Below are 17,301 nucleotides of genomic sequence, written 5' to 3' on the forward strand. Positions count from 1 at the left end.
TTTCCTTTCTTGCACCCTAACCTTAACAGTTCCTTCCTGAAATGAATCTGCGAAAGACAGTGATTGAGTGTGAGGCAGTGTTGCTCACAAGTTTTTTTATGAAGCTGCTTGATGCGTCCTACAAGATTCTACTATTCTACTACCCCTAACAGTTCATGTATCCATGGTAATATCTACCCTAACAGTTCATGTATCCATGGTAATATCTACTCGTGATGGCCAGCACGCATATATGTATTCTGGTGAGTGTGCTGACAATTACAACAAGCAGAACAAGGAGACCAGGAAGGCCATCACGGATCACTGAAATGTGTGGTTATCTCTCAGGACAGTGCCAAGACACATCATGGCATTCATTCACTTACGAAAATGACTTCAGCCGCAAGTCCAATCATGTGCTGATTTCGCTCACATTATGGGTTTAACCTCGTGTTTACTGGCTACCACTGGACATTAGTTACATCAAGAGTATAACCCCGCTTGGTTATAGTCACAGTACAGCAGGGATGCCTGAACGCCCGTTGTCATAAGCCTGGCATTGAGGATTCACATTAGCTGATTATGTTACATTCCAAAGAACTCGGTCTATGAGTGTATGGATTAGGAGGAACAGAACAGAATACTAGACTTTACTACAGTCATGCAGATCTCCGGGAGATCAGAAGAGACCAACCACCTGTCCGAGAAGCGGATAGTTCTCACGTCGGTAGGTGCGTGCGTGCATATCGCAAGCACGCATGCACGTACCCATGCGCTGCACTGCATTGCAAGATTGACTATTGATTGAGTGAATAGCTCTAGACTGGTGTCATACTTGAACTGTTTAGTCGGAAATCGAATTGCAGCGAGTCGGCAAGCGTCAGCAACCACGCTGTGAGGGACATTAGGTGAAGAATTGTGCCTAAGTTGATTTTCATTTGATGGACAAGACATGGTTCTATCGGGTCTAATACTCAATCCACCGGGTACATCCGGATCCATGTTTTGCTTCTGTACGCGTATTGTCCACACCACTTAATCATGCATCAAGTGCTCTAGAGAGCGTATACCCGGCCCGCGGCCCGGTGTAAGTGTCGCATGCAATCTAAAGCATAGGCAAAGCCAATGGGAGGAAGGGGACCAGGTTGTGTGTCGTATTATGTTCGCAGATGTTATAGTATACATGCACACTTTGGTTTATGGCAAATTCTCGAACGGCTGACTGTAACGAACGACACTGTTGATGTCACGTGACAAAATTCTTTTCCGTGCTTTATAACTATAAGCCCTCCAACCGTATTCAGCGTCGCATGCAGCCAACGAAACAAGTGAATGCATGTACATGTCAAGGTATGTAAGCACATGTTACTCGTCGTGGGAAGGTAGCACTAGCTGTAACTTTGTAAGGCCAATAGTATCAGCCGTGCGAGCTCTTTACTGGCAAAGATAGTCGCTAGAGGGACGACCGACTCGGAAAAGACTCTGCACGGAAGGACTCGTCACAAACTCAAGAGACTGTACAAGTAGATTGTCTCGGTCCGTACTTCAGGATTCCCTTCGCTCATACTTGTACATGCACGTACTGAATGTAGTTCTGGAATCAATCACTGATCGAATTCAATTACATGTCGGAAAGTGGCGCACGGAGGTCTCAATTAACCAATCTTGTTTAAAGCCGACACGAATTCACAATTCAGCTGCATGTGTACATAAGCATATCCTGGCACGAGTGATTTCAGTTGGCTACTACCGGTACATGCAAATGCAAACGCTGGCGTACCGGTAACCTTGACAGGTATTACATTGTGTATGATTAGCCCTGGAAAGCATCCATGGTTACCAGGGTTACTGACTGACTGTATCACCGTCCCAAGAATGCATGTGTACATGTACTGGCTAAAAGTAAAAAGTAAAATTGATGATTGCTGCTGTGGTGTTTGGTGGACAAGCGAAGATTTTGCATCAACAAACTCTCATGCTGCACATGCATACAATATTCATACGTGAAGTAGTAGTACGCTATACCACCTACATGTAGGCTGCAAAGAGTGTTCAGAATGACGTGGAGGCAGAGCGTAGGACAGTGAAACAGTGCCGGAAAGAAAGGCTAGCTCAGTGGTTCTAACTCAAAGTTTCATGCACAACAGTGCAATCATCAGAACCGTGCCTCGTAGTCCACTGTTCTTTTTGCTGTGCATGTCACTCTGTGTTATAACCGCAGAGCCCTTCTGTCCCGCACTGTTTGACTATCATAGTACGCTATATGTGCAATGGTCATGTACACTGTATCGTCATGTACACTGTATCTTCCACTTCCAGATTTCCAGATTCACTCACAACCAGAGTCATAATACTACTACACCACTGCTCTGCTGCTAACATAATACTACTACACCACTGCTCTGCTGCTAATGATGCTAGAGGCGACTTGAGCAAGTTCTTATCTCTCAGCAAACGGGCACAAGGAACATAATAATTATTTCTAGTGGTACTAGCAGCAGTTCGTTCGTTTGTTTGGCCACGACTTGGATGATAAAGGTACACACACACGATACAAGTCCGAACGATTCCCTTAGTTCACAGGTTCCAACCGTGCAGTAAATAAACGACACTACTACGTACTGTACAGCTAGTACAGTACTCATCACGTGACGTGGAATTTGACTGAGGAAAGAGGCAGCTGTTGAAACGATTGAATTGTTCTAAGTGGCTGGCACAGCTGGTTGTCTGACAGACAAGGGCAAGGAGAGCTTGCGCCAAATAGGGTAAGCCTCTTAAGTGTCTCTCGGACATTGTATGGAACACTTTGCACGTCAGTGGCTGCGTCAGTAATCAGAGCCGCGGCCACTGCTTTAGCACATGAGTTCCCGCAATTCGCGCAAGTCTCGCACCAATGGCCGATGCATTCCAGAGATGCAGCGCTGTGTTTGACTAATTGTCAGTTCCAGCACTGGACAGCAATATGCACAGTGTTTTCGCACCCCAATACTGTTCGGGCCTGCCTCAATGTTTTCTCGCACTTCCTCCCTTTGCGCCGGTAGCAATGCGTTTGATGGTCCAAGGTTAATTCGATTTTCTGCAGTCCAACTCCACTTGAACTGTAATCTGCGTACAGTACTACTCTTCGGGCACTAGTCACTAGCCCTTACCAATCCCATGTCCGTAGTGAATCACGTGATGAAAGTGTACTCATCCAATTTCTCGGGCGCTTTCTAATTTGCATCTTTCATTCCCCTGTCCTCACTCTCAGGGTAGCCATCGTGTAAGTAAATGGTTCCTAACTTAGTAACTATTGCTTACATTGTAGCTAAACGGATCTGACAGGAGAGATTGGCCAATGCTGCGTTGCTTGCAAAGTGGGCCACGGCTGTATGGATGATGTGCTAGCCATAGAGTACATAGTGCATGTACCCACACCACGGCCCTGGCCCTGGTCCTGGCCCTGGCCCTGGTCCTGGCCCTGGCCCTGGCCCTGGTCCTGGTCCTGGCCCTGGTCCTGGTCCTGGTCCTGGCCCTGGTCCTGGTTCTGGTCCTGGTCCTGGTCCTGGTCCTGGCCCTGGCCCTGGTCCTGGTCCTGGTCCTGGTCCTGGTCCTGGTCCTGGTCCTGGCCCTGGTCCTGGTCCTGGTCCTGGCCCTGGTCCTGGTCCTGGTCCTGGCCCTGGTCCTGGCCCTGGTCCTGGTCCTGATCCTGGTCCTGGTCCTGGTCCTGGTCCTAGTCCTGGCCCTGGTCCTGGCCCTGGTCCTGGCCCTGGTCCTGGCCCTGATCCTGGTCCTGGTACTGGTCCTGGTCCTGGTCCTGGATGGCAACGCTTGCGGCGAGGAGCTACATGTGCATGTACAAGAATATGTATGTGTCCATTCCAAAGCAGATCGGCCTCCAAACCTCCTAAACTAAAGTAAAGTAGCAAATGAGGGGCAATGATAGCTGGCCATTGCCTGGGGACAGTTGCAAGTCTGTACGCAGTGTGTCCATACGTTGCAGCATGATATTAGTATGACAGAGTGTACTTGAGTATGTGTATACAACACGAAGTGGTGGAATAAGAACTTTTATTGCTCGATAAAATATAGATAAAGTGCAATTTGATGGCACAGTTTATTCCAGTAAATTGCTATCTCCAGTCATACCACAAACCAAGGAGTACTGCAATACTACTCCCTGCCACAAAACCCACAATAGATGTTCGGGAGACGGATGGACCACCGTCACCATGGTCACGGCTACAGAATTCTGCAGAAACAATACTGAGACTAGAGTGAGAGGATACTGGAACAGTGTTGATGGTACATGTGATACACGTACATGCAGCGATGTACATGTATATGTAGCTCATTCGAGCCCCCCCCCCCCATACACTGTACTGACTCATTTCCAACCTTCACACACTGCTCACACACTGCTCACAGTGCTGGCATTCGGGTACATGTACATGTACATGTACATGTATGTGTTAAAGGTGCTCACAGTGCTGGCGTTCGGGTGCTCTGTGCATTTTGAGGAAGATAATGTGACACCTGCGTTCGGTTGCCATGGTTGCTAGTATTAATAATCGCTTAATAATGTGGTCTAGAGTGTGGATAACTAACCTACGAATGCACATGCAATCATTCACCACGTCATGATCTACAAGAGCCGTAGCTACTACTACTGTACTAGTAGTAGTACTAGTAGTAGTACTACTACTAGTACTAGTAGTAGTGTAGTCACACTATACATGTACATGTATGTACACCAATCCTACGCAACACTTGCCTATAGTCTATACAGTTTTTACTGATTTTAGCATTTTAAATGACAAAATGTATGAAAGTTCTGAAGTGGAGACTGTCAGAAAATGCCACAGAATTAGTGAATGTGTCAACGGTGAACAGGAAGGTCATCTTGAAAACGCTCGCTAACAGCTGTGAGTCAGAGAGATGTGGTTTCGCCCGCTCGTTCATTATCAAACTTCGCTACCACTCAAAACCCACCAGATGTGCCAGTAATGTCTCTAATGTTATTTCTAGCACTTTACTTAGATAGTTGTTCACATGAACTTCTCGCTACTCTAGAACATGCATACATGATGTACTGGAACATGCAAGGCATAGTACCACTAACTCTGTCTTGTTCTTTCTCAGTCTAGCCACAAAAACTTTAAAAGAAGCGTCTCAAGTTACTTTCTTATGATTTTTGCTCACGAATACTTCGCTATCGAGTATTGTTTTCTATGATGTGCTTGCACATATCTGTACTTCGAGTACTGGCTCACAAATTCCCATATGAATAAGAGGAAAACTGCATCTCATTATTTTGAAAACAGATACGATATGAGTGTGGAAGACTCAGCGAATAAGACAAGACTTTCTTCAGCAGCCTTGTAGAATCTGTTAGGCCAGCATTAGTATTGACACATTTCTGCGGGATGAGCAGATCAGCCGAAAAAGTGAACTAAAAAGAAACGGGTACTATGGTTACTAATTGGAGGGGAAATACCCGATCCTGACAGTGAGTGGGTAGAAACAAGACTGAAGGCAGTGCGGATTAGGATGTTGAGCTGCAATTCTACTGACGCTATATACATGTAGCCAGCATCATGGGTAGTGTTAGTGAAGACAACATGCGGAAAATAAAATTGACGAGACATTTGAAAAAGGAACTTCTACAAAATAATAATGTGTCAGTCGTCTGATTGACTAGTTCCACCGCCTAACAAGCAATAGCCCAGCTCCATCTGTAATGAAATAACCTTAAAACATTCAGCGTTGGACAGCGTTGATACGATAATTCAATATCACAAAAGCTATGCACAACGAGTATTAAACTTGCAGCTGTACACTTCATACCCCTTCTTTGAATTAGATAATTATAATAAAAAAATTGTTAACTCCGTAAAACTAAGGAGTTTTGATCATAATTACAAAATTGTTTGGTTGAAAATTATGATGTGCCTTAAAGACCTTATTGACAGTTGTTAGCATATCCTTTCACGAAGTTGGCTGCAGTGCCATTTTGAAAAGGCTGTTGTTCAGCTCATGACAACAGTGTTTGCAAGCTGTGTAAGGTGTGTTTGCTTAGTAATGCCTTTTTGGGAGGTGTCTTTGTGCTGACAGAGAGTGAGCGACATGCGAGGGCAGTACGGGGTGCAGCAATTGTCCTGCATGAAATAGTGTTGGCTGAGCAGTTGTTGAATGCTGTGCATAATGCTGCTGCAGCGGCAGCTGCTGGTGGTGCAGCTGCATCGGCGATGGGAGAGAGTGCTGCTGTTGCTGATGCTGAGGCAAGGGTTCCTGTGGCCGTTCCTGTTGTGATGTAGACTGCTGCTGTGCCTGATGGTTGTGCTTCTGAGACACAGGTGATGACTGGTGCTGCGGTGTGTGAGCCACCAGCGACAGCTGTTGCTGCTGTGTGTGCGTGGGCGTCGGCAGCTGATGGTGGTGAGTTAGATAGATTTGCGACTGCTGACATTGGTCATGTGATGCCTGGTGCTGCTGATGCTGCTGCTGATGATTCTGCTTCTGGAGCTGCTGTTCTGGATGTTGATGATGAGGTTGTTGCTGCAACTGCTGACGTGCTGCCGGGTATTGGAAGTGAGTATGTTGCTGCTGAACAAGCTGTCTGTTTTGAGTCAGTTCTGGCACAGCTGCTGGCACAGCTGCTGCTTCTGGCTGTGGTGGCGGCGGCTGTGGGAATGTCTGTATGGAACATGTAGACAAGGGATCATTTCTTGTTGCTCTACTGCCTAGGCTTGCCACTACTAGGTCACCCTTTCCAGCATTGGCATGGCATACTTCACTGAACACCGCATAGCTATCAGACGGCTGTCCAGGTGGTGTTGGCAGTGCACTGTTGACCAAATCACTACCAGCAGTAGCCTGGGCAGAGGGCAAATGATAAGGTAACTGAGGCAGAGATGACGTGGATGCTGAATTAACAGTCAGCATGCTTGAGGACGTTCCCAGTGGTAAGTGTTGTGGCTGTGCAGGCTGACACTGGTCCATGCAAGTCACAAGTGCAAAACCTTGTTGTTGATGTTGGTGTTGATGCTGCTGCTGCTGTTCTTCCTGTTGTTGATGGTGGTGGTGCTGGTCTGCAAGTACCTCATCGGATGAAATCGAACTGCCATGATCACTTTCTCCGTCCGCAGCAATAGAACCATCCGCAGACGGCAAGTCACTGTTCTCTGCGCTGGTGTCCGTGCTACTGTAGGAAAGAGCATTACCGCCATTGGCTGCATTTCGAGCATCATGCTGCTTGGAGTGCTTTCTAAGCGAGCTCGGGTGTGTATAGCTCTTCGTACATCCTGCTGCCCTGCATCGGTAGGGTTTATCATTCGTGTGCACGTGCATGTGCTTTTTTCGATCCGAGGAATTTGCGAATCTTTTCTTACAGTCCGGGAAGGTGCAGGGAAACGGCTTTTCCTTTGTGTGGACTCTGTAGTGTATCTTCAGGTTTTCGGATCTTGCGAATGCTTTGAGTGTGCAGTCTTGATGCTTGCAGACAAAGGGTTTTTCACCTGTATGAACTCGTATATGGTTGACAAGCTTGTACTTGGCTTTAAATCCTTTCTTGCGTGAACACTGGTCCCAGTGGCAGATGTGGACGTTGCCATCGTCCTGTTCGGTAGTGTCCTGTTGCTGTAGATGAACGTTGCTTATGTGCTGCGCTAGTTCGGTGACACTATAGAAAGCCAACCCACACAATTGTAGACCGTTGTTTACACGCCATTCGCACAGATTTCTGGGATGTCCGCCAAACAGTGGAGAGGCAGAGGGGTTGTCCGGTTGATACTCGACGCCTTGTGCTAGATGGTTCAGTGGGGTCTGTGGAAAGCCGGCGTGCATTTCCGCAGGATGGTTAGAGCTGGCCATACTGCCGTGCATTGCTGGGACACTACTCGGCAGATAGCTGCTAGCAGTGGCATGGAAGTGGTGACTCATTTGCTGGCTGTAGGGAGTCGCAAATTGTGCTGGTGATGACATAAGACCAATGGTTGGTTGAGGCTGTGGTGGGAGACCCAGTGTTGACTCCACTAATGATGGTCTAAGCCCCACAATACTACTGCTAGCTCCTCTGAAGCCACCAGTGTTGATAGGTTGTCCAATAAGGCTGTGCTGCCGACCAACAGGCTGCGGTTGGTTTGCAATAGGCTGAGTTAAGCTATTGTTGGGATCAGGCTGTACTGGACCGACATTAGTCCCTGCAGCTTGCAGCCCTGTCTGTGCCTGTTGATGTGTCCCATCGAATGCTGTGTTACAAAACAAGGCAGAAATTGACAATGTGCAAATAAGATATTAAAGATCGCAATTGTTAGATACTTGAAAACACTGACTGAAGTGTGCTTAGTTTTACAATAGTGAGTTGTCCCTCAGCACACATTAATGAAATCAATGGTCCCTGCGCTGGCACACAGACACACACACACAGATCATGCACACATACGGGCACACAAATACACATGCGCACACACATGAACATAATTATGCACGCAAGCACAAACCAACATGCACGCCGCACATACACGCACACACGTGTCATACAGGTACCGTTGAAGCAGTCATGTACATGACTGTACACACTGCTCTCTAAGAAGTAGCCAAGGACCTCTTTCTACATGGCTAGTACCAGGGAGTAGTATTTTACTCCTGGCCTGGCAAGCGAAGGCTAGGCTAACGCCGATGCCAACGCGAAAGGGCTGATGATGATGATGATGATGATGATGATTTTTTTTTTTTTTTTTTTTTTTTTTTTTTTTACGATGATGAAGCCACTTCTTTGGGCAAACAAAACACAATTTCCCAAGATGAAGGAGTGGAACCCTACACAAATAATAGTTTAAATGAATCCAACGCAAAGATCGTTTTTCCATGAAATACAACAAATGAACACAATTACATGCTTAAAGGCATGAAAGCAACAAAACAGCAACAAAAGGGTAAGCGCCATACCAATCCCGCATGCACAGTCAGGACACAGCACGATACTTAACAAACTAGACCTGACTCGGCCAAGGCAATCGAGACATCATGAAAACATCTCGCCGGATGGTGGTACCGTGACCGAGCCCCACGTATGCACAACACAGCAGCACGCAGCAAAGCAAAAGACAGCCGACAGCGGAGTAAACCAATGACCTGGGAATAGTGAGATCCCGATGACTCGGCCTGCATCTGGCACAGTCTCTTGAGGAACACATTGCACAGCCTCCCACAACCACCATGCACAGAGAACACGAGAGGTGTGAAAGCGGCTCTTTCTACATTTGTGACTCTTGGCCCATATTCGTTCCACTTACGCCGCTCGTGCTGCTGGTACAATGCAGGAAGGGTTCTGGACCCGTAGGAAGGAGCATCTGGGCAAAATACCCTTACATCAAAAAAAGCTTCCTCCCCACGGGTCCAAAACCCTCGAGCGGCTATGTCCAGGCGCGCATCCTCTCGGCGGTTCGTTGACCGAAGAGGAAACCTCTCACCAGAAAGAGGTTGCAGCGCTGGTTCTGTCGAAACGGCAGTGCAGACTTCAGTCAATTTCCTCGCCAGCAGGTCACGTATCTCGTTATGACGAAGTGTCGGGAAGCCGCCCCTGGCGCAACATAGCTGATGCTCAACTGAGAACAGCTCACCACACACACAGGTTGCTGGTGTATTGGCTAGCGGCCATGCATATCTCAATGCCAGAGCATCCCGGAAGTCACGCTTGGTGAGACGAAAGCCATGCTCCGCCAGGGGCAGCACGCTCAGCCATGAGGATGATCCTTTCTCCGTGTGTTCTTCTATTCGTCGCTTCGTCATCTCATCGCTCGTGTCCACTATTTTGTTCCTGGCTGCCTTTGCGCGCTCCCGGTTTTCGGTGTGGACGACACGCTTTTTGTGACGCATTTCATCGATCATCCTCTGAAAGGGGGTACCAGCACCAGCAACATCAGCAGCCACATCCGGTCCAGGGTTTGAGTTGCCAGCGACCTCCCGCGGCTGCACCTCCGTTGCCGTCATCGTGGGAGTGGGAGACGCTCCACCACGGTCAGCAGTATCTGCAGAAGCCGGCACATCTCCAGCGAGAGAAATTGGATCGCTATCCTGAGCGAAATCGCCCAGAACCTCCTTCACCATAGGTCCGGACACTTGCTTGGAGCCCTGGTGCTCAAACCGTGGTCGAGTCGTGAGGTCCGGAAGGGCCATGATGATGATGATGATGATGATGATGATGATGATGATGATGATGATGTTTTCGCGGCTGCCGTAGCTCCTACCAGAAAAAGTCAGTCAAGAATTTCAGGAGTTATTGTTTGATGGGTCGTTAGATAGAGGCCGGTGTTTGTGAGACTGCAATCATTTAATGTTTCTTCCTTAGTGGTGTAGGTAGATTCTGTTTTGTAAGCATAGTAGGACTACTTTTGTTTTGTAAGTCAATCTCATTCTCCACGCTTTGCTGTCATTTGGTTATGTTTTAAAGTAGTTTTTATGACCTGATGTTTGTTTTTTATATTTGTAGTTCTATTGTTGACATCTTTTGTCTTTTCTTTGGGTTAAAAGGTTAACTTCATCCTCGTTTTCCTATTGCCTTGTATTGGAATTTGCCCATGAAAGTGGCTACGGTGTGATAATGCACTTCTATAAATTATTTCGTGTTTTAACATTATTTTCAGAAAATTGCTCTTACAATACCTTGCGTTTTATATTCATAATATTGTTGCCCGTAAAAGCGGCTTGGTCACATGATGATGATGATGATGATGATGATGATGATGATGATGATGATGATGATGATGATGCAAAAAAGAATCAATATGTCAGCCGCGTTGCGAATGTCGAGCGAGGATCGTTCACCCCACTGGTGTTCTCGACTTATGGTTTCAGCGGGCCTGAGACAACTCAATTCCTAAAGTCTCTTGCCTCTCTCTTTGTAGAGAGAAGCCAGGATCTCAAATATCCTGTTGTCATGGGTATGTTGCGTACCCGCCTGTCGTTTTGCCTCTTGAGGTGGGCCATTACGTGCTTTCGTGGTTGCCGAGGGTCTTATAACAGACGGCGGGTGAATTCCTTTGTGGCCCAGTGTCGTTTGGCCGCATAGTGAATTTTTATGCTATGCCTCTCAACAATATCACTATGGATAACATCACATTTTTTAAATAACTATTTGGTAAAGTAACATCATCTGTCATTCAATATCTATCTGGAAAAAAAATAATCAGCATTTGAATATCTACTTGGTACTAATCATTCAACTGTTAAATGTCATATATTTACCTGAATATCTATCTCGATTTTTGCACATAATCTCGGTTATCACCGTTTCAAACCCGTACAAGAGGCCGCTTCCAATGATGATGATGATGATGGCTAGTGCTGACACGGTGACACCTACACTAGCCTACAGTACAGTACACGTAGTGACGAACTTCAACTTTTCAAGCATTACTATCTACCCATAGAGAATAGCATGACATCACGCTGGAGTAGCAAGTAGGTTCCTTCCAAGCCCTTTGCTCCCAATACTAGAAACAGGCATAAGCTTGAACCTGAACACTTCTTTCGATCAAGTGTGGTCTACACCCAGTCATGAGCTAGTACTAGTACTAGTACCAGTACAATGTATTGCCTACTATTGGACTTGAACACCTTGATACTAACTACTTGATAGTGAACAAAACATGACCGACTTGCAGCTGTACATGATGGCTTCTTTTTACACTCTACACATGTTTTTCAGTATCAATCCCCCCCCCCCCCCTGACTACTCATTACATGTACATGATTGTAGTTCCGGATTTCAACACGAAGAGAACATCATTTTCAACACGAAGAGAACATCATTTTATCACACAGCTTGCGGCAGAGATTCCCCAGATAGTAGGAACGGTCTTTTGCAGTTTCTGATTTCATGCAGGAGACCCGGAGCAGGTGTAAACCTTCCGAACCCTTAGCGACCTCCCTCTGCAGCTGCACAACAGGCTCCGTTCTCCCTGCCGTTTAGCGACCTACAGTGTAGAAACTGTGATGCACTCATCGTACTCTCTGCTGGGGCTTCTCTCCTGGATCCTGCTTCACTATGGAAGGAATGAAAGTCATACAGCGAGCTTCCCGTCTTGACTTCTAGCAACCATCCTCCGAACCACTCCACAGCACTGAATCTGCCAAGTACTAGTACACAGTTTCCTGACTACCTCCAAAGAAGTACGTGATTGGCCCAGTTGTGTGACACAGAAACGTACATTTGCCATCCTCTGCTCAGCTATTAACTCCCTAACGTTTCAGTGCAATGTCTCCTGAGCGCCGCCTTTCCTCAACCTCAGTTCGAAGTAGAAGACTTTGCCTTGATTGGTTGCAAAACGCAGTGAAACGGTCTACAAAGATCGCACGGCACTTGTCAGTATCCCGGAGTTAGTGCATTCAACCAGCAATAGCAGCACAGTTAATATACCATTGGCGATGATTTGCTTGTCGGCACCAGTAGATCCGAAGTTTCACGATTGCCACGCAATCATACTAGTTCTTCGCAAATTCCCACGCAATTAGTACTGTCTGCTTTTCGTTTCAAGCGGCTCGTTGACTAGTGCATTTTGGGTCAAGAAAGGATAAGCGACAGTGAGTAAACCCAGTGGCTAAAATGCACTCATTTCGCCCGAGCATTCTGACTGTCTCTGTGGGTAGTTAGCTGATTCGTTGCTACTGTTTTTTGCTTGACCTTTACTGTCAGTGTTGTGCGCTTACTTTCTACACATTGCCGGATCTGCAATTAGGAAATGACATTCTAACTGCGTGAGGAAAAGGAGATTCGCTGACTTGTGATAACGAGGACATGTTTTTAAACATGTCCTCGATATAAACTGCTTGAAATAAGAGCTCTCCTTCTCTAGCTCTCCCGACCACTGGCAGGTTGTGCAAGAGCCTGATCCATGGCAGGTTGCTGAGGTCAAGTAGAGTGGTTGGCCGTGCTAGGCTGTCAAGGTCTGATAATATTAGCTGGCCATGCGAAGCTGCTGAGGTCTGACACCTTAGTATGTACATGTACATGTACATTCCGCTAACTGCTACATCAGATCAAAGTGCAGGGCGGATAGGGACTTATCACCATGCATATCGTTGTCCAGCCCAGTCTCTCCATCAAAGATTCGCTTAGCCTAAGAATCCTACCATGAGTGACAAACTAACTTCTCATCGTATAAAACTATATTTTACCACCTTTCCACCCTATAGTCAAACTTACTGCACGACTGTATACATCAGTTGAATTCCAAATTCAAAGTCATACTGCGAGGAAAATTAGATCTTAATTTTCGATTGGTTATACACGGCAATGAACACACAGAAAATTCACTGACAATTTTTTTTTAATTTTCTAGAAAGGAAAATTACCAAGGAGCTACAAGTTACGCTATTATGTCCACTAACACCACCAGTCACTGAACAATCAGCTCATGCCATAACTTTGCACGACACTGACCGACGGTACTGACGTTCTGCAACTAACTGGCTATCAGCTCTAGCAAGCCTCGGATGCGCACTCCAACAGCCTTCCAAATTGGAAGGTCCTAAGTTATAATTATGACAACATAGGAGGGGAAGGTGATGGGAGGGGAGGTGAATTGCTCACTAAATCCTTATACAATCCTATTGGGCTCTCCATCCCAGTCCATTCTAACAGGCTTGATAACCATTTACACTGTCTTGGCCAGACGGGGATTAGATGTAGTGTCTGTTTTCGACAGCTTCTACTGACTGACTTAGACAATTCCATGCCGTGATTCACAGCCCATTTCACACACACACACACACACACACAAACACACACACACACACACACATGAAGTCCCATCCACGCTAGAGAGCAGAAACTAGACAATTTACAACGCAAATAATATATCGGGGCAGAAACCATGTCTAGCAGGATAATATTCTCACGTTTTTATCCGATACTGGAAACACATAAAACTCCAAGACATTATGTACAGAGCATACAGGTGCAAAATCCCAAGACATTATGTACACTAGGTTGCAAAACGTTCGACTTTCGTCCCTTACCCTGTACAGTAGGCATCTTTTGACGTTGTGAGTCCAACGGCGGAAAATACTGCATCGTGTAGCTGGGTAGTTGAGCTCCCGTCATCCCTTGGTGGCCTTCTGCTTCTGACGTGTTCCTTGAGGAAGACATTCCGAACGTGACAACTAGGGCAGTGTCAAACAGCCAACCGAGTCTCTGGAAATTGGCTGTACTTTTTCGACCACAATGGTAGCCAAAACAAGTGAGGTGACTGGCTTGTCCAGAGAACAGCAGCAAGTTCTGGTCCGGGAGATACGGATAGAATCCACGGAACGACGGGATAGTCCTGATCCACACTATTACAGGAGAGTGACTGCTGGAGTCTCGCAACGTAAAGAAGAATAGGAGATGACCCGTTGTGAAGCGTACTCGTAGCCTGTGACTCGACGAATGGTGCCGTTTCTGCTAGTCAGAGGGTTATATTGTTGTGCGGAATCTACCTATGCAGCGCGTATGCGCTAGTGCCGGCTTGAGTCCACGGTGTTCGTGACGTCATTCAACAGGCATTACTTTACGCCTTTGTCTTTCGCTGTCGCCGGCAGTAATGTATAGCAGTAGAGATCGCACATTGTACAACGAGCCGTTCTGAGTTCGGTATATTTTTAGTAGCAGTGGGTAGACTTACTGCAGATTCATTCATAGGAAGTAGCTTAGAGCAGACCCGCTCGTTTCGGCAAAATTTCCCCGATCAGGTTTGTGATGGTATGCCAGCTTGAAAAGGAGTAGGCCAGTGATGAAACTGCAAAAGACATTCCCCTTTGTCTAACTTTCATCCGTGGTCAGCATGTTGACGCAATACGACTCAAGAGCAAGGAAGCAATTGCTATGACAGTTTCGCACCCTTCACAGTCTAACCAAGTTACTTCGTTATTATTGTTACCCCTTCACTTGTACCCTATAACCCTCTTTCTCGATTCGTCCAACGCTACTCAGTATGTGGTGACGTGATAGACATTGCTTGTAATCGGTAAACAGAACAACGTAGTTTGCATCTTTGTGGTCTGGACTACATTGTTTGAGCGCCAACTCGGTGCAGGATACCGCGCCTTGTACCATTAGTAGAATCCGCAGTGAACAGACACTGCAACGACACAGTTACGTGGGGTGCCTATCAAGATCTTAATGCTCATCGCGCCCATTGTGCTGACTGTTTTCTCACGTCAGCTGATCACTAGCTAGGATTACGAGATCTGATGCGTGCCGTTGCACCACTGAGCAGTGTAGTGTTCTCGATCCTAGGCCTAGGCACAAGATTCTGGCAGAGCTAGAGGATGAGCCCTTTCTTATCCTTCACTGTACAGTGTACTGCCCATTTTTCTATTCTAATCATCAGTGTTCGTGAACACGTGAGCGTGAGCCAGTCTGCGCTTCCGCAAATGTGCTCGGCCGATCGGGTGGACGCTGCTGTAGCTGTATCGGACCTAGGCCTTGCTTATGCCAGGGTGGACGCTGCTGTATCGGACCTTAGGCCTTGCTTATGCCCGGCACAGACTAGCTATGCACGTCTTTCGAGTCACTACTGAGAGTGTGACACTGGGGCCAACTCACTGAACTAGCTTTCCACTCAAAGTACTTGACGATCTTGCGTGCGATGTACTTACATCCACTACGTCTTCCCATGGCGTGTGCTTCTTTTCCTCGAGAACCGTTCCTGGTGCTGTCCTCCTGTCTGCCAGCCAAGCTCAGGCAGATGCTGCCTGGCGCAACAACACATGTGTCAGTATCACTTTATGAAGTCAGGGGAGTGCTGTTGTGAGATGTATGCCGATGAGCATGTCATAGGTTCGCCGTACGGTGGTTGGTGCATGACCTTCTCAGCAACAGTTCTTACTCTCTCCGATCCCCACTCTTATTGTCTTAACATGTCGTACACGTCTACAGTAGTACAGATCACGTCCCCGGACAGCCCGGACAATAGTCAGTACAGTACAAGCTGACCTAGCAGTTACACCACAGTAAATACATGTACACCAAACAATATGGAGCGAGGAGATGCGCAGACGGCTTCCTTTGATCGCTTGTAGCAATCGGCATGTACGCACTGTCTACACGATCAAACCCAGGCGAATATTCATATTGCTACTTTCCTCAACGTCACGAATGTCATCGGGAATCTGGTGTTTGAGAAAGGTAAACTTGCACACTTCATAGCAGCAGAGGTTATAGCCGGCTATTACACACTGTAGCCTGAGTGTAGGGTATTAGACCAGCAGCAGCAGGAGCAGCCGTACATACAACAGGCATAGAGTACTCTGCAGACCTGTGACCTGGCAAGACCAAGCACCGCCGCCATATTCTACCACCACTCTACCTGGAGTTCAACCTCATGAGCAGGCGAAACCTAGGAATCGGATACTAGTAACCATAGTAACGAACCATGATACTAATACTGCAAGGCCCATGTCACGGACAAGACAGGCTTATCATGGTACATTCTAGATTTATTTCCGGGAGATCTTCGTTGCAAGGAGTACTCCGGACCGGTGCTGCCTTTCCTGGATTGGCAATGAATTCAATGAATTTTTGAAAATTCCACATAAATAAATTAATTTCACGGTTCGCGTGAGGCTCGGCTTGAAGCCGAGTTTTCGTATCCATAGGAACATCACCACCCTCTAGGATCAAGGCGCAGATGCAGCTCCTAAACGAAAATTCCACATGCAGGGACAATAAAATCGACAGGGGGCGGGAATTAGAGAGGGGGCGGATCAACGGTACTTTACGGTAATAGTATTATCATCTGTGCAGCGCTGAGGAGCTCTAACAGAGCGAAACAGTTGCTGTCCACAGATTTGAGTATTATCATCTGTGTGTTCAACTTCCAGCGCACTGGGATCCGAGGAGCTTCACGCTTGCACCGGTGACTAGAATATCTTCTAAGAGACGTGCTATTATTGGAGACTGTGCTTATGTAGCAGTTGAGCACTCTTGCGTGGGGTAGTGCCTTTGCTGTTTGCGTTATGCAGAGCTCACTGACTTGTCAGTTTGAGCACTCTGGCAAGGTACGTTCGGGCCTGATTGGAAATTTTTATTTCCATCGCTATCAGGTTCGGCCTCATTTCCTCTGTGCTGCGCTGACGAGTCCACAAAGGACGAAACAGTTCTGTCTGCAGATTGAGATAATACGGTATGTAGGACTCAGTGACCAGTCCCCATGACCAGGCCCCATGACCAATCACGGTCCCCGTGACCAGTCAAACAGTCACAAACCCCCCATGACCAGTCACAAAATTAGTTTACCAGTCACAATGCTCCATGACCAGTCACAACTCACCATACATCTGCATGTGTAAGCACACAGT

General features: G+C 46.9%; 1 protein-coding gene across 1 annotated transcript; it reads right to left on the reverse strand.

The window, feature by feature from the left end:
• Window positions 1–5,246: 5,246 nt before the first annotated feature.
• LOC135808210 (zinc finger protein GLIS1-like) lies at window positions 5,247–14,392 on the reverse strand. Its single transcript, XM_065321367.1, has 2 exons — window positions 13,981–14,392; window positions 5,247–8,207 (listed from the first exon to the last, which is right to left on the reverse strand). The coding sequence occupies exons 1-2, from the start codon at window positions 14,108–14,110 to the stop codon at window positions 6,034–6,036; spliced, it is 2,304 nt and encodes a 767-aa protein (XP_065177439.1). The 5' UTR covers window positions 14,111–14,392; the 3' UTR covers window positions 5,247–6,033.
• Between the last annotated feature and the right edge of the window lie 2,909 nt (window positions 14,393–17,301).

This window comes from Sycon ciliatum, chromosome 2, assembly GCF_964019385.1.
Source record: "Sycon ciliatum chromosome 2, ocSycCili1.1, whole genome shotgun sequence".
NCBI classification, from domain to species: Eukaryota; Metazoa; Porifera; class Calcarea; order Leucosolenida; family Sycettidae; genus Sycon; species Sycon ciliatum.

Bases quoted from the DNA above. Each gene is read 5' to 3' on its own strand.
- LOC135808210 (XM_065321367.1), bottom strand. From the start codon at position 14,110: ATGTCTTCCTCAAGGAACACGTCAGAAGCAGAAGGCCACCAAGGGATG. The intron at 8,208-13,980 runs GTAAGGGACGAA...TTTGTAACACAG, and splicing joins AAAGATGCCTACTGTACAGG to CATTCGATGGGACACATCAA.